This window comes from Lasioglossum baleicum, chromosome 4 (assembly GCF_051020765.1).
Source record: "Lasioglossum baleicum chromosome 4, iyLasBale1, whole genome shotgun sequence".
Taxonomy (NCBI): Eukaryota; Metazoa; Arthropoda; class Insecta; order Hymenoptera; family Halictidae; genus Lasioglossum; species Lasioglossum baleicum.
In genome coordinates, this window is record NC_134932.1 from 7,393,027 (window position 1) to 7,411,686 (window position 18,660).

At 37.5% G+C, this 18,660-nt stretch overlaps 2 protein-coding genes across 5 annotated transcripts in view; one reads left to right on the forward strand and one right to left on the reverse strand.

Annotated features, from left to right (window-relative positions):
* The window catches only part of Orct (Organic cation transporter), a 28,218-nt gene extending 18,187 nt beyond the window's left edge, over positions 1-10,031 (forward strand). For all 4 annotated transcript variants that reach the window (XM_076422232.1, XM_076422230.1, XM_076422233.1 and 1 more), the window contains exons 2-10: positions 3,212-3,898; positions 4,947-5,232; positions 6,032-6,290; positions 6,960-7,128; positions 7,204-7,434; positions 8,400-8,614; positions 8,699-8,880; positions 9,178-9,314; positions 9,400-10,031. In XM_076422232.1, coding sequence (XP_076278347.1) covers positions 3,756-3,898; positions 4,947-5,232; positions 6,032-6,290; positions 6,960-7,128; positions 7,204-7,434; positions 8,400-8,614; positions 8,699-8,880; positions 9,178-9,314; positions 9,400-9,517 — 1,740 coding nt within the window. In that variant the 5' untranslated portion in view covers positions 3,212-3,755 and the 3' untranslated portion in view covers positions 9,518-10,031. The remainder of the gene's footprint in view (positions 1-3,211; positions 3,899-4,946; positions 5,233-6,031; positions 6,291-6,959; positions 7,129-7,203; positions 7,435-8,399; positions 8,615-8,698; positions 8,881-9,177; positions 9,315-9,399) is intronic.
* A 1,154-nt stretch (positions 10,032-11,185) lies between these two features.
* The window catches only part of LOC143208128 (uncharacterized), a 79,366-nt gene continuing 71,891 nt past the window's right edge, over positions 11,186-18,660 (reverse strand). Inside the window, exon 4 of the mRNA XM_076422228.1 lies at positions 11,186-14,162. Within this exon, the coding sequence (XP_076278343.1) occupies positions 13,920-14,162 (243 nt within the window). The 3' untranslated portion in view covers positions 11,186-13,919. The remainder of the gene's footprint in view (positions 14,163-18,660) is intronic.

Here is an 18,660-nt window from a genome sequence, read left to right on the forward strand (position 1 = left end):
CTCAATAGATTGGAGTAAAAATTGAATTTGGAGCTTGTCAAAAAATTGGTCATACACGACTAATGTGTTAAAATACGAGATCACGAATGAAACAGTTGATCGAATTAAACTGTGAAGCGACAATGGTAAAGTTAATAAACCCAAGAATTCAAGTAACATGCCACTCGAAAGTAAATCAAAGCGCAAGAACAGAAATACAAGAATAAAGAGTAACTGAATGGTTCGAAACCCGAAGTAAAAAAGCGTCGTTCACTAATGATTCTCCCGTGGAGGGCCACATGCCGGCCGCATGTAAGAGGCAAAGATCATTAAAGCATCGTGTAACACATTCTCCGTTGAGTCTTGCCGGTAGAGTCGTAAGTCGCGCGGCTGTAATCGGCAAGAATAATCGAGCATTCATTATGTATAAATCGATTATCTTTAAGGAGGTTCGGTTGTTTCTGTTGCATTACCGAGCTATTCATATGTGCTCGAATCGTGTTCCCGTAAATTGTCTTGCTGAACAACCCGGGAGATTTACAATGCACGACTCTCGAGGGCATGTTGACTGTTATATGAAGTTTACACGATCGCCGAGCCACTTGTGGCCGCATTGGATCGCGATTTATTTATTGCGTTACACGCACCTACCGGGCAATACCACGTGGCATTTACGAGTATTTACAACAGCGCTATCCGACATAAGCTCGTCGGATTACGGATCTTCCCCTACTCCGCTACACCACTCTGAGCCAATTAAATACACCCACCAGATAATTCGTACCGATCGTATGTAGCCGGCTTACGAGGGACGCGGCAAACATCATTTGTACTTACATCATACAGGGTGGACCCTTCAGAGAATAGCTGCGTTATTATGCTTGTACACGGTGTCCCATAATTCTTTAAGCACAAACGAAACAGTGTATCGTGAGAGAAATAAGAAATATACTCGTTACGCTGTTCGTCTTTAACTTTTTTGCGTTTCGAGCAAGCGATTCTTAGAGATTTTGATACTCTGAAATGAAAGGAGACCTTTTTTCTGCATCACCTCTTGAACAGAAAAATATTATATATTATACATAATGTATATAATGTTCTTCTACAACAGAATTGTTCTTTACTCTTCCTAAGAATTTTTTCAATTATTTGTACTAGAATTTATGCGTCTCTTGTTGTGTATTTGCTGGTACGGCTGTGCTCGAGATCTAGTAGATAAACTGTAGGAATTCCGACGGCACTGGATTATTATGTATGAATGTCTGCGGTGGAGAAACGAATTTCGTAAAATGTTCGTGGGCACACATGACACGCGGGTTATTGACACAAGACTACGGCGGCCTTGAATCGTTTAGAGGAAAGTTGGTTAATTAATTTTGGTAACGCTTACACGATACGCTCGCTCGCAGAAGACCATCGCTGTCGGAAGAAACTTATTCCGTTCCATCACTGGTAAATAATATTAGTAGCACAAAGATAGCGCGAAGTATTGTAAGGCTTCATGTGTAATTATGAATATTCTGAATCACCGGACATATTGAGCGGGATTAATATTGAGGTAAGCTGATGAAGGCCAAATTTCCGAGACGTGAAACGTTGAAATCGAAAGTGATCTTCAAGGCTGTAGCTAACTAAGAACTTTTGCGAGCGTTGACATCGTTCGGACTAACGGAATCAGAGGATCGATAGATCGTTGCCAGCCGTTTCTCAACTTGTAAAACCGCGAGTACTTTCTTCAGGAAATACAGACGAAATTGTGTAACAGCTGCACTGCGTTGGTACACTGTCCTGGAAATGAATTTCGTCGCTATCTTTGTTATTTATTAATTAAAAGTTCAAACACAAATTTCCGAATCGCTTTTGGAATTGGTATCGTTTTGCGGAGGGAATGTATTCATTCGTTCAGCAACAACTGTTCGCAATTATTATTTATTTTTCAAACATAATTCAATAAAGTAGCTTCGAGTAAAATTTGTTGATTTCCTGTAACGGTTGAAAATGCTGGACAGAAGAGAGAGAGAGACTTCCAAGAACAATATCTCTATTCTTTAAGAAAGCGGTGAGACGTCGAGTTGCCAGGCATACTTAAAGATTTATAACTTTCTAAACACTGTGGCAGCGGACAGCCTGCAACGTATGTACTACGAGCGTCAATTTCTCATAAAAATAAGCCGTCGTTATACAATTTTAATCAATCGAGGTATACAACTAACTCGATCGGCACTGGACGACAATTATTCACCCACTGTAATATACAACAACTGTTTCATTTTGCTGATTACCATCAAATGTATTTTTTAAATTTGATTCTTGTTGGCACCGGTTCAAAAATCGCAGATATTAATCGTTCCAACGTAAGACCACAAAATACACTTCTCGTTCACTTTTTCTTGTCCCGTTTGCTGAAACACGAATGGAGAACGTTCCGCTCGGAACCTCATCCATATACGACGCCATTCGGTTTCTTCGGAACGGGTAAAAGTGATCGTGTGTGCGCCAAGTTCATTTACATTATTAATGATTCGATAACACACGCGCAATGTCGCAATACTTGTCGCGGTGCGTAACACACGCGTTGCATATCCCCATTCAATGAAATGTATGTATTCCGTACCGGTGATCTTCGACACGGAAAAGGAGAACTTCTTGCTACGCGTCTGGAGGAAACGTTCTGTTAGTGATTTTTATAATCGTCGTTTTTCACCGTGAAAATAATGCTTTTAACGACAGAATTTCCTCGACGCAATTATTATTCACTGTTAAAACTCTACTAAAGGAAATAAATGATTCAAGAGATTAGTTCCTGCTTTGTTATACTTTATACAGTTCAAAAACTACACTAAAAGTAGGAGAATAATAAAAAAGAACAATGTCTGACCATCGAGCTGAAATTTACACACATCCGTCGTTATCCTTGGAGAAATTAACACTGTCCTGTAAATAAGATTCGTCGATTTCTCATGGAAAAACGCAGTCACAGTTAAATGAAATTTAAAGACCAAGTCGCGTCATAAAACTCGCGCTCAAGGTAAACGATATACACGCGAATGTGAAGTTCGTAAAACACTGTTTTGCTACCTTTAACCCTTTGCAATCCCGGAATTTTAGTGTTAAAAGGAATTCTCTTGGACATATCGCTTTCAAAATCAAATTCAAGCGACAACTAGAGAGATAATGCAGTACTCGATCGACCCGAGAGACATTCGATTAAATCCAGTTTTCTAAATTTCAGGCTGATCGCGAGAAATCCGTCAACACCAGAATCCGAGTCTACACAACCCAAGATCTAAACCCTCGATCAGCTCCAAGGAATTGTTTGACGAAGCCTATTGCGATTCTCCCAAGGTAGTTGGATCCAGGAGCACCCGAGTGTTGAATGAGTTGAACTGAGAAAAGCTGCATTTCGAAGAGCAGTCCCGAGACTGAAACTATTCTCATTTCGCCAAACATGACATAAACCGAAGGATCTGATTTTTTTAAAAAGTACAACTCGCCGTGAGAGTAACTCGGTGAATCGGAATAGATAGAGATCTAGATAGAGAGAATATTTTTATTGACGAGAGGAACGAAGGGGGTTCCTCAGATTCGACGCTGATAGGGTTGCAATCGTTCGAGGATAGGATAGGTCCGAGGACCTATTCGCGGCACGAAACAATTATCACCATCGAGACGGATTCGTCGAAAGAAAGAAATCACTTGATCTGCGTATCCCCGAGCGAGCGGACCACGGGGACCAGAAGACGTAAACGGAGAAGGATTCGAGGTATCAAGGAAAAATGGCGTACGATGACGTTATCCTGCGAATGGGCGAGTTTGGCCAGTACCAACGCAGAATTTATCTTCTGCTCTGTCTTCCGGCGATATCCTGCGCGTTCCACAAGATGGCCGGCGTCTTCCTCAGCGCGAAGATGGACAGCAGGTAGCTGCCACGATCACGTTTATCTTTCTCGATCATTTATTAGAACGTTCTGCGGATTTTTTATTTAAACAAATTTGTCATCTTGCCCCATTGGTTTAATCTTTAAGTAACTTTGCCTCTCTTCAACCGGTTTGCAAGCTCATTCGTTGATTTAGCAAGGTCCCTCCTCAAGAAAAGTAACAACTCGTCTCATAAAAGTAACATTCGTCTGTTTTCAATTTTGAGAGACTAGTTCGCAGACAAAGGGTTAAACGAATGGAATTTTCGAAAATTATGGTCACGCGGTTTTATAATTATAGTACCAATAAACAAAATACGGTTTTATATATTTACATTAGAAACATGCCGGTTTTAACAATAAAAAACGATAAAAAAGAGAGGAAGCAATTCAATGAATGAGTGAAAACAATAGACGGATCTTTTTTGAAGATGTCGAAGCGTGTGCTGGTAATAGAACACACCTCTACCGAATGATTCACCGTGTGGGCCGAACTGAAAATATTTTGCACGGCGAAGCACGTTAATTACCTGTATTAACATTTTTACAGGTCTGCAAATTTTTTGTTTCCGCTTCCCAAGGTCCGAGTTTGAGAGAGTTCTTATTCCGAATACATAATCCCGACGCGAATTTATAAATAGAATTTACTGACTAATTAGGATATGATCTTGCGAACTCTCTGATGTAAAATAATTTCGATGTTTTATCAATACGGTTTATTAATAGCATAACAGTTTTTATCTTCGTCTTTGATCTCAAAATCCTTTCGAAGCTGTAATATTTACTTGCTCGTAAATTTCATTATCTAAGCATACATGATGAAGTGAAATGAAAAGAATTTATATTTAACTCTTTGCACTCAGAAATTTTACTCGGATCGTCTATTAGCGACTCGGAAGTGTTTGTTTTTTTATTATTTACGGAAATGACTATTTACGTAAAAAAAATTTGTAATTATCACAATAGCTGAAAATTTAAAGCCGAATGTAAGGAGTTAAAAATACGCATTGCATAGTGTGGTATATTAAAGAAGGAACTATTTTCTTTTAGATGCTTGCTGCCGGATGAGAGCGCCGACAACGCCACATACTTGTTACCCCAAAATGTGATAAACGAAAGCTATCCATGGGACACCGAGTTCAAGGATTGGTCACAGTGTTATAGACTCGACGTTCATAGTATTTTTAATGAAACTACGATCGACAGGTACGTCGATACCGGCGATGGCCCAATCCAAAAACCCTTCTCCCCGTATGGTCTGAACACTCAGGGTCTGCAGAAATGCGAGGGATATGTCTACAACACAAGCATGTACAAAAGTACCACCACTTCTGAGGTATACACTAATTTCAGTTTTTCTATGTATCCAACTCATTACTAATCTGTTAATCAAGTCCTGATTCATTACACTGTGCCACAACTGTGTACATATTAAGAGAAATGTATGGCTCAATAGTCGAAACTTGTTCGTTGTTACCTCCACGCTAGAGATACACATGATAAGCAAGTGAGTTGAGAACATTAATTTGCTTTCCTTGACCCTTGTTGATTATGACTATAACTAAATAGCAAATGCACCGAGATACTGTTTGATACCCCTTCAGCTTTTTACGAAGCACTAGTGTAGCTATGCCATAACTACCCAGTCAGCCAGGCCTGGCCTCGAGCAGATATCGAGCACAGCCTGCAATCGTACGATGCCAGCAGATGGCGAGCATTATGCTGTCAGAACGCGCTCGAAGCAGAGAATGCTCGGAATCTGCTCGATTTTGGACAGCGTACCCTGCCGATACTTATTGTGGCGCAGATGTATGGCATTCTGCTGGCAGGGTCTGCCCAGAAGCTGACGGCAGAGTGCTGGAAGCTCGTTCCGGAATTCTGCCTTCGTTTAAGAGGGCAGCACGGTCGCACTAATGTGGCGAATGCCGTTATATAGGCGACCGTGCTGCCCTCTTAAACGAAGGCAGAATTCCGGACCGAGCTGCCAGCATTCTGCCGTCAGGTTGTGTCGGCACACCCTGCCAGCAGATGCCGGCTCTGTCCAAAATCGAGCATTTCGCTTACTGGGTATGAGGAAAAAATGACGAGGAGATTGTGCTTTAATGTAACCGTTTGTTTGTGTTGCTTCTTTTCAGTGGAACTTAGTTTGCGACAGGGCATGGTTGAGTGCTACGGGGGATTCTTTGTTCATGGTAGGAGTCATGCTTGGCTCGATGATTTTCGGTGGTTTGTCCGATAATTATGGGCGTAGACCAATTTTCTTCCTGTCTTTAGTCATACAGCTGGTCGGCGGTATACTAGTCGCAGTTGCACCCGAGTTTATATCCTACGTTATCTTCAGGTTAATAGTCGGCTCGACCACCAGTGGGGTCTTTCTAGTCGCCTATGTCATTGGTAAATAGTTCTACGCAATCAGTCTTTTCATGCAGCGTGTCGTTTCTCCTTGTACTCGAACACTAGCACGACCGTCGGCGAGTCTTTCTAGATCCAGAAATCACAGTCTCGCTGTCTACGTTTTGCTATGATTTTTAACAATAACGCAACTGTTTGTATCCCTATGAAGATTTCCCATTCATCATCCGATAACATTGTCCATTCCCCCATTCTTGAAAAGACACTAATGATTTTCAAAAATGTGACAACTGTACACTGTTTATACGCAAAGTGCATTCAAGGAAAACAACAAATGTAGAATGTATAAATTGTGGTGAGGATTTATGAAAAACTCGATGTTTTATGAATGTTTTTGACGTAGACTTTTTAAAAATAGTGCTGTAATATACTATATTACAAAATAAATATCAGTATATAAACACGTCTGGGTCTAAAAAGATCCACCAATGGCTGTGCGAATGTTAATTAATTAAACAAACAGTCGTTTCTCAAACATAGAGTTTCAAGATAACATGCAACTGTAGACACTAATTCTTTCCACCGTGAAATTCATTCCGGAAACGACGCTACTCGTGAAATGGATTGACGTAACAGAAGATTCTATAGCTTTTTTAAATATCGTTTCACTATTACGAGGACGCTATAATAGACAGACAATGTTAATTTTAGCCTTGGAAATGGTGGGCCCAAGGAAGCGTTTGGTAGCTGGAGTTGGTTGTCAATTGTTCTTCACAACTGGATACATACTCCTTGATGGATTCGCGTACGTCATAAGGGACTGGAGAATGTTGCAAATTGCCATCACCGTGCCAAGTATCGTGTTCCTTCTTTATTGGTGGTAAGAAAAACATTATCTTTCTATTACCATATTCTCTTAGCCAACTGTTTGCTGATTATAACGATCTTGTTTTAGGTTCATCCCTGAATCTGCGCGTTGGCTGTTAACCACAGGTCGTGTACAGGAAGCAAAGGATATTCTCCAGCGTGCCTCTTTAGAAAACGGAGTGGAGATGCCAAGCGAGGCGCTGGACACACTTCTTAACAGCTGCGAAGACAGCGCACCAGATTATAAGAAACCGTCGCTGTTCGATCTGTTCCGATATCCAAATTTGAGGCGGAAAAGCGTTTTACTGTTCTTCAATTGGTAAAGTCCCTTTTGCACTTTCCCGAAACCATTTACACTTGTGATCAATGAAGTTCATCTCCCAAGATCAGCAAAGGATGCTGTCTTTACTATACAGGCTGAGGCATTTAAAACAGGCCACCTGAATAGCTCGGTTGCTATGATAAAAAATATATGTCGAATGCAACTTGCTTGGTTTCGAGGGTGGCAAATCTCGTGTTAATAGTTTTTTGCAGACGGACTCGTAGAGGACGTGTGAAGGCCAACTCCGTTTTTTTAAATGCATTAGATACTACATGGAAAATATTAAATTCCACTAAAAAACAAACGGAGTTGACCTTCGTATGTCCTGTACGCGTCGACCTAAAAAAAAACTATTAACCCTTTGCACTCGAGTGGCGACTCTGAGGCGCCACTAAAAATTGCTGTACCATTATTCAAAATATTGCTTACATTACTAAATATGTTAGCATCTAATCAATTACTAAACACTTAAGTACTGTGTGAGGTATTATATCAATTTCATGTTCATACAAAGAAAAGAATTAATACAGAATGGAATTATTCTAGGTCGAAAGAAATGTTTAATTTCTCAGTTAAGATAGGTCCGAGTGCAAAGGGTTAACATGAGAATATGCCACCCTCGAAACTAAGGAAGTTTCCGAGTTATTCAGGTGGCCTGTTTGAAATGCTTCGCTCTGTATATTCTTCCGCTGTTTTTTTATGTCGCATTTTTCATGTATTGGAGAATGGAAAGAGAAAATGTACAATCGTGTGTAGTTGAGCAGTGAAAGGAATAATCATACTCATTCTATGTTAGTCAGTCATGCATACTATATGTATTTGTATAATTTGTATATGTATATGTTTGTATATGTAGTATGCTACACGTCCAATAAGAATAGGCCATCAATTTCAATGAATCTTCCAAAATGTCCTGGTCATCATCAACTGTTAATTTGTTATTATCTGGAATCGCTTTCCAGGCTTGTAAATAGCGGTACCTACTACGGGCTCTCCTGGCATGTAACCAACCTCAGTGGCAACGTCTATATTAATTTCCTCATTTCTGGGTTAGTGGAAATACCTGCGTACACGTTTCTAATTTTTACCCTGAACCGTTGGGGCAGGAAGATTATCTTGTGCGGCTGCATGTTAATATCCGGAGTGGCGCTACTCGGTATCTTGTTTGTACCTGCTGGTTAGTTGAAGACAAAAAAATTTGTTACATTTCTCTCGACTTTTGTTGTGCGAATCCTATTTGTGAGAATGCTTGTTTCTTTAGATACCCAGTGGCTCGTTGTGTGCCTCGCCATGATCGGGAAACTCACCATCACGTCGTCCTACGGTGCTATTTATATTTTTACTGCCGAACAATTTCCTACAGTCATTCGGAACCACGGTCTCGGAGCCTGTTCAACTTTCGCTCGAATCGGTGGTGTAATTGCTCCATATGTCATTCACCTGGTAAATAATTCTATGCTTTCATATTTCAATGATAAAGGTATTTGTAGGACACGGTCGACTGCACTAGTTATACACTGTCTACAGCATATTTTACATTCCAACAACCAATAGATGATGTTTCTAGATTTTGTACGATAAATACGAACTTGATCAATCTCTCAAAAACTAAGAATGACGAAGAAAAAACGATTTTCAGGGAATCGATGCGAATTAGTAACGTAAAACTTTTAAAATTTGTTGCACAATGTTATTATGAACATGTACAAATGATTCGAATATCCACTGCTCTGTTTACAGTCTAATATTTGGATGCCGCTTCCATTCGTTATTTTTGGGTCGTGCGTACTAACCGGTGGCGTTATGTCATTGCTCCTTCCGGAGACCCTGAACAAGAAACTTCCAGAGTCTATACAGGATGGCGAATTGTTTGGAAAGTACGTTTTTGAAAGAAATGATTACGTTTTTCATATTGTTATCCCAATTGTTGTCACGAATTTCACGATGAATCTGTTGTTGTAGAAAACCTTCGAAAAAGGAGAAAAAGCAGCAATTAGACATAGAGCAATTGAACGACGTGGACGTGATAAAACCACTGAAGCCGCAAGAAAACGGTGTTCACGAGAAGCAAAACGGATGACAGTGATCTCCAAGGCGATCGTCGGTTATGCTCAAAATATGTATTTGAATTCCGCCTGACTGCATTCTAGACAGCCTTCCGTGTATACGTGTTTCGCGTATATGAATTTTAGCATGCCCACTGCAAAATTTTACCAACGACTCCGATTGGACCTTACAAGCTGCATGATCGATCACACATAGGGCGTTTATGACCGAGAACGACACACAGGAACGTACGAATCAAGGGACTACTGATATCCTTATCGAAAGTTTCAGCTTTAAACTAATGAAAGTGAGAAGGTGATGTTTACCTTCTGTTTATACGTACATACAATATTTGTAATTGATAGCACACGAATAGGAAAACGAATCAGCCAACAAACATATCATTTACTCTAATTTCTGAATGTTGTTTATGTGTTAAGTGCCCTTGAGATGTAAACTTGTAATATCTTGCCTGGAACGTGCGTGCGGAAAATGATTATTTTCGTGCGACTAATGCGGATCAGAAATACAAAGACTTTGACATTTTATTGTTTTTTGCTTATTATAATACTATGATAATCTATTACCTTATCCCCATTCTACAGTAAGACCAGTTTAAAATTAAAAATTCTTACGGGAATACTAGTCCCTTAGAATGTTTCTAGATGTTAATTTAAACTCCGGCAAAACCTAAAGAACAGTATCTTAATAGTACATTAGCATTATTTCTTATTTTGTGAAGTGGTGATAATCTCGCACAAGGGGCAAATGCTTTGATTTATTATATCGGTAGGAATAAATTCTCAATGCTTTCCCGTAGACATTTTTCATGTTTTCGGATGTTGCATTGAAGCTTATAAAACTTTAGAATAATAATGTAGAAAAATCGATAAATCCGTTCGGTACTTAGGGAAAAAATGATTGGGTTTGAAGTAGTTATTTCTAATCGATTTCAAAATGCAAATAAAATCTGGAAAATGGAAGTTTATTACTAGACAGCGGATCGTTACGCTAAATAAGAATTTTCTACCTGAATTGCAACAAACTGCCGTCAAATAGAAATATGGTTAATAGGTTGAAAGCAATATAACGGTATTTTCAAATTCTTCCAATGTTTTTACTGTTTTAAGTTACACCTACTCATTTTTGTTATAAAAAAAATGCATAAAATCCCCTGTCTATTTATGACAAACATATATGTATTCAGCAGAGTTGGGCAAAAATTTAATCAGCGATTAAAACGACTTTCTACTTCAATCGTTAATTGCGATTAACGATTATTAATCGTCAATCGAATAATAGATCCCCCCTCTCCCTCCTTATTACAATTTATGGATAGACCGTGAGGCGATTAACTTCAACAATTGATTAAATCATCCGATTTTTCGATGATTCCTTTTTCTAATCAACGATTGAGACGATTAAATCAATCGATTGAATCAATCGCCAATTTTTCGACGATTTCTTCATTTAATCAACGATTGACGATTAACTTCATCAATCGATTGAATCAATCGTCGATTTTTCGACAATTTCTTTTTTTAATCGTATACATCAATCAATCATGATTAAAATTTTAATCGATTAATGCCCAACTCTGGTATTCAGGATTGTAGGAGATTTCGAGATCATATTGTAATGTGTGTGTGTGTGTTTTGAGTTATATGATATATATTTATACACGAGGAAGAAATATGGAATAATTGGCATAGACAGTTTTATTGCAATATATTACACAGATTATAGTGCATCACAATGAATAATTACATTTGCTTTCCCGATGCCGAATGGCGTTACAACTAGATCTTAGGTACATATCTTAGGAATTGTAATGTTAGGTCTAGTACAACCTATATGATACCTTACAGAAAAAAGTCGCGAACTTACATCCACTTCTAATTACAATATAATACATTTTTTCCAATTTAGTTTGAAATTCCATTGGGTGAAAGTATTCATGGTAGACGTGTAAACATTGGCTCCGTGATCCGAACGTGGTGCGCTCACGATTGTACATGTACAAGTACATATACATACATAGAAATCTTGAATCTGTTCCAAACGAAATTGAATTCGCATTCAAATTACTTATAAATATACGAGCAAACTTTTCTCTCGTCCGTACGGATTACCTTCTATATTTATTATATTGTCGATGGTAACGTAGAAAAATCACAATGACCGCCATCGAAGTCAATAAAATAAAAGCTACGGTTTCCCATTGTCCAAAGCGATTACTTTTCACGCAATGAAGCTTTCTCGCGCCGTATATTGACGAACGCGTGCCAAGGTCTTTTCATATTCTTTTTTTTTTATCATTTTTCTTTTTGCGTATTTTAATTTATGTTCCTATGAGATCCACCTTCGTATATACAGGAATCGAATGCAGTACGATCAAACAAATATGTACAAAGTGTTCCTTAAAATCTCGGGCATTCTTGGATCATTCATTCTACATATTAAAATAAGAAGATAACCTGCGCTGCTACGAGAATTCTTTTCGTTATTATAATATATAGAATTTGCCTGTCAGAAATGATCCATGTTGCCGGAAATACCTTGTTTGTAACGGAATGATTGGGCTGTTGGTTTTATGCACTCACAGAAACAATACCCTGGGACCTAGGATATCTCTGAGACCCCATAGAAATTCAATTTCGTATAAATCGTTTCGCTTGTGTACTAAATTAAAGATTTTCTGGCATTTTATACTTATTAGAAGGTTATGAATGTTTATGCACCTTCAAATCTTTAGAAACATATTCATAAAAACACAATGTTAACACCGAATTAGACAGATTTTATGTAATCTCGTCCTGCACTCTTAAATATAATTACAATCGTAGAGAATCCACAAACTTCGAATTAATTTATGATTTGCACAAAACGGACAGCAAATATTGTCATTTGCATAAATATTCGCAATACGGATGACGAGAAAAGCAGACATTTACACTTAACATTTTCAAGAATAAATTTCAACGTTTGAAATTAGACAAATACATACATTCTTGTTCAATTAATCTTATTTTTACTTGAGTGCTGTATAAGAATTCTTATAGCATATCTCTATAAATGCACAAAATTCACAGTCCAATCATCGTGAGGAAAGAAACAAATAAACAATCCCAGGATGCACGTAGGCAACCATTTCACTTCTCCTATTTATCAGGTTCGAAATGAATGCCTAATATTCTTCAGCAACTTCGAATTCACAATTACGATTAACTTAATCTCGCGTTATTCTATCGCGTTGGTGCATATGAAACTGTCGATCGCAACAATGCAAACCAAACCCCTTTGTTCATATTAAAGATGTTATTTATTAAATTATTGAAACACATGTTCTAAAAACTTAACAAAAAACCACAAAAGTATAAGAGGATATGAGCTTTTCACTTCTCTTCTTGTAGGTTTTTCAGAATTGTTCGAAACGTTGATGATGTACGACTACTTTGAAAGAAGTACAACAAAAACAATAGTGTTAATGTATAAAAAAAGTTTTTGGGAATCTTCCAAGCAAACTAGATATGAAAATTAATGGTGATTATTTTACTAAAATAGACGAAGATGATGATTAGACAGCCGACTTTATGCGTTTATAACAAAAACGAGTAGGTATAATTTAAAACAGTAGAAACATTAGAAAGATTTAATAAGACTGTCATATTATTTTTAATCTATTAAACATATTAAGAATGAAAATAAATTGCCATTTCACTCCAGTTTGTTACAATTCGAGCAGGAAGTTATTATTTTGCATAAAGATCCGCTGTCTCATGACGATATATGTATCTGTGGTTGCCAAAAAATTTCAGTTTATGCATTAATTGAGATTTATAGGATAGGATTTACGTCTTGATCAGAAGAAAGTCATGAAAATAAATTCGAAAGGCTTAAAAACATAATGCAATTGAACCGATATCCTATGGCAAAGCATGCGACGTTTTTCTAACAACCACAGATATAGCCACACGAATAAACTACAAAATAACAGTAGTGCTATTTGCTTGTGTTGAAGGAGAAAATAATGTATAAATTATATAAATATAAATTACAATAATTGGCACATGTGTGTCAAAGGAAGTTTGCTAACTTTTTCCACATTGTTGCATATAAAAATCGACGACAGTGTTAAAACCGACGAAGAACATTTGGTTTGCTTGAAACGTTACAGTTTAGAACGGCAGCTTCCTGTGTACCAACTCAAAATTTGCCTGGCTAGTGCGCAGACGAATCTCGAATCTGTCGCGATTCTTCCATCGAGTAGACACAATAGGATCTTCCGGTTAGGGTCTAGAGAGGTGAAGCTTCGTTACATTGGTTTCCTCCGGTGCACCTCGATCACCGTTTCTGAATCCCTCAATCTCGAACCTCTTGATCCTCGTTCGTCGAACGATGAACACGTTCCCGGTCGGATGTTACGCGGTATCTTATCACGTGACGTTGATCTCCTCGTCTTCCTCGTTCTCCGTTTGTTCTTCCGGTTGCTGAGGACTCGTCAGAGGACTGACGTCGCTCAAATCCATTCTAGGCCTGTCTCCGTCGGCGTCGCTCAAATCTGGGTTAGGGTTGTTCTTGTTTGGCAGCGTTTGCTCCCGCGAACCACCGGTTGCTAGCAATTCTCGCTCCTTGCTATTTCTCCACTTCATTCGCCGATTTTGGAACCAAATTTTCACCTGAAACACACGACCAGAATTTTAACGAAACCGGGCATTTTCTTGTGTTCTTCACAACAGATTTGTATCGAGGAAAATTTCATTTTATGATGCATAGCTAATACATAGCATCGTTTACTCTTCTTTATTAAGGGAGTAGACTCGTTTTGCTGCGGGATACGCGTTCTCATTTCTCGATAATGCAAAAATTGGGGTTTTCTGTAGTCAAAGACACTAGATAAAAGATCGATCTAGGACGCTATTGCCCTCAAAAGTTCTATTTTTTCGTTTACGAGGCGTAATTTGAATTATTTGGAAGCATACAGCTGCGCATGTACAGTGACTCGAATTAATATTCAGACGGTCTAAAAAAGATGATAACTTTTTTAATATTGTACTATACGATTTGAACTTTTTTGGGAAGCTAGAGCAACTAGTTTACTACAGGATGTGGAAAGAAATTTTTTCAAAAATTGCAATTGATCGGAATTGTGGAAAAAATACTAAAAGTTGCATTTTACAACTTTTTTATGTGGGTCTATATTTAAAATTGGAAAATACGTTTTGTAGATCTGTGAGACATAAAAAAGTTGTAAAATGCAACTTTTAGTATTTTTTCTACAATTCCGATCAATTGCTATTTTTGAAAAAAATGTTATCGTCTTTTCTAGAGCTTCCGAATATTAAATCGAGTAACTGCAGCTATTTTCATAGCTGCATGCTGCCGAATTATGCAAATTGCGCCTCATAAACGTAATTATAGAATTTTCGAGGTCGATAGCGCCCTAGATCGATCTTTCATCTAGCGTTTTTGACTACTGAAAAATCCCATCTTTGTATTATCGAGAAATGAGCAAATCTGGAAACGAGTCTATCGCCTTAATATTTTTCTTCGAGAGTTTAACAACTGGAGATTTGTTGAAACGAAGTTCACAAATTGGATTCGCGGAGCAAATTATAGATGATAAATTAAACGAATATATCATAGGCGAGAAAATTACACGGATCTGCTGGCGATTAATTCGCCGAAATTGTTTTCGTATTTTCATTTGGCGGGCGTGTGCGCTTGACACGACGCGGAACCCTAACGATCTGACGCGTTAATATGCTCTTTGGCAGTAGGGTAAACTCGGCTCGGATTCTCAATATTGTGACCGATCGTTCTTCGTCACAGGGATGCGATTGCATGGCTTCTGTTATTGTATTTATCATCGCCAATTCTTCGATTGAAAGTGCCAAATTATCGCGTAAAATTATTATATTATGTCTAGACTGCGGATTTTATATAACAAAAAATGGTGCATAGAATTTAAAGCAGCGGACATATTAAAAAAATTTAGAAACATCATCGTATTAGTTTCAGCTTAATGAAATAATTAAAAGAGGAAAGATATTTTTATTTAGCTTCTGTGTCTTGGAATCGACGCGAAAATTGTTTATTTTGCAATGAAGATCCGCAGCCTAATTATGTCTGAATGGACTGTTCCTTCGGATAAATCGCAATACAATAAAATAAAGCTTTAATACCACTTTTATGACATGTTATAAGCTACACAATTTATATAAATATACTATAAATGGAAAGATTGTCTAAATAAATGCTTGAACATTCATACATATTTTATAGAAATCAAGAATTCCCTTGAAGCTTGTATTTTTTTCCGGGGAAGAGGATTAGGGGTAATATTGAGCCGAAGACGTTGCTCGCTTAGGGGGTTGAACACTCCAACCGAGGACGCTCGAAAATCAAAACCGGAGGGGATCATTTCACCGCGTGAATACATAAAAAAGGCATGTTTGCAGCGTCTTAAGCACCTTCGAATAAAACTCGAAATAGTGGGAGTCACTTTCCAATAATTCTTTGTTGTTTGCATTAAGTATGCATAAACAGAGTAATGGACTTTATAAATTCCTGAGATTCTTCTAGCACAAGGAACAGTTTTAATTACACTGTGGATAATTTAGAAACTAAAGTAATAATTAAGTAGAAACTAAATCGAATGTCATTTCTTCCCTTAATGATTTTAATAGAGAAGAAATCATATATTGATATTTTCAATTTTTCAATTTTTCAACAACTGAATTTCATCTATTCAATTTCAATTCAGTTATAACAATGCGTGTTTCGGGCGTTTAATAATAAAAAATAATCCCTCAGATAAAATCATTCTAGTCTTCACTATTAAAAAGAGTTTTATTTATGTTAATACTGGCGGTGTAGTGGGGGATTCGATAAAGTTTAACGAGTTTTCCATTTGATGTGCACCGAAACAAAAGCTTTGATGAAATAAACAACTTCCGATTGGAGTGCAGTTTCTATAAATTGGTCGTCAAACACTTCCATTTGCATAACTCGTACTTATAATACGTTTGAATAATTCGTACGCGCAATTACATTCCTGTCAGATATAGAAATATGTACTCGAACAGAGCGTACGTGCTGTTCAGTACATTTATATCGGGGCCAGAGAAACAAAAACAGAAAGTCCGATTTATAATCGTGCACATTATCGAGCGAGATACTTTACAGAATATCAACAAATTTTCGAAACGCGTTCAACAAGCGTGTCTGCGCTTGACAACCGCGTCATTATTAATATTACTCGGCTCGGGCGAGCGTGCCGGTAGGAAATTAATAAAAACGTTTATTATTTTTTAATATCCTATGGGGCATTTTATGGACCGTTTCCTGTTGACGTTGGTTCACGGCGGGTCCGCGCGCATCTGTCACGCGAACGAATTTCATACGTCAATGCGCTTTCCGGTTGTTGTTGTTGTTTTTGTTCATTTTTTTTTTGTTTCCGATCTCATACACGACCGAAGTTTCCATTAATAATGGATTTTTGCACTCGTAACGAGCTTGTCGGCGTACGATCAATCGCTCCCGAATTTAAAATCGATCGGAAACACGGCTCGGAATGAATTTTTTTACTTATTAATAGACGAAAGGCGTATTAATCTCCGAAAATGCGAACTACACGATTCTAAATTGTTATTACGCTTTAATATACTACTAACTAACCATTATGTATTTGTTTCAAGCTCGGACCGAAAATAACAGTTGTTCTAAAATTGTCTACGATAAAAGTCATTAATAAAAAGTTGATTATTACTGAAATTTAAGACAATATACACGAAATATAAAGAAAAAATTCCGAGGATCAAAATTATTAGAAAATATCGATTTTTATACTTTTTGGTTACAAATATGTAACAGTTATTAGTGTCCAAAAAATTGGATCCTACTCGATAACTGTTATCGATGAAGAAAAACTGTTTCGATTGCTCAAAGCAGTTATCGATGGAAGAAGTTCATTTCGGTCGCTCATAACAGTTATCGACGATCGAATTTCTTTTCACTTGTTCATAATAATTATTGATTCGAAATTCATTTTGGTTGCTTATTTAATTATTGAGTTGTCTACTCTTTTTCGGATGGAGCAAGCCTGTGAAATTCATTGGGAAGGTTCTGTGCAACAAGACGAATCAACAGACTATAGGAATAACAAAATCTGTTTTTGTTCGTCACATTAAATTTTGATTGTATGAAGAAATGTATGAAATAATTGATTGTCTGCCATTTGAAAGCTGTACTATTCAATAGTAAATATTACAAATTTCCTTCATCAATAACTGTTATGAGCGATCGAAATAAATTTCTCTCATCAACAATTGTTATGAGCGATCGAAATACATTTTTCTCATCGATAACTGTTATGAGCGATCGAAATAAATTTCTCTCATCGACAACTGTTATGAGGGATCGAAATAAATTTCTCTCATTGATAATTAATGAATTTCTCTCAACGATAACATTTACCAACAAGAGAAAAAATTTTCGGTTACAATTACAATACAATTTTAGTCGATGAAGTACTTGTTATTCTATGACTTTTTTTTCTGTTTGGTTATAACAGTTATGGTCTCTGGTTTCAAGTTTCACCGGTGATCGTTGTTATGATGTTAAGGATGTGTAGCATAGATGTTATGCATTCGTAGCATAGAATAGGAGAGTAGAGGCAAGATTAAAAACATTTAAGAATGTCCACAAATTTCTTATGATTTAACACAACCACTGAAGAGTGGTACTTGCAATTCTTATTTTGCATAAAGGAGTGCAAGGGGTCTCGCGATCATTTTATAAAAATCGAAATAGTACAACAATCTATTTCACGGATTAAAAGATTCTTCGGAAATGATTCTGTCTCTTGACATGCACGACTTTCATTTTACCTTGAGATTTAATTATTGAGTTTTGTTATTCTGATATAAAGCAACCCAGTCACTTTCGGAGCTCGGTAGGTTTGGTGCTAATAGATATCATGATTAGCAATTAAATTTGCAAAATGTATAATTGAATCACGTTGTTGTTAATTTAATAATAATTACTGTTATCATTATCCGGCGGGGTGGAGGGTTGCTTCGTGGTCCGGCGAAACGTGTCGAGTGCACGAGAACACGGGCGTCCACACGTCGCGTCGCCGACGACCAATGCAAAATCCGGAAAACAGTTTAGGTA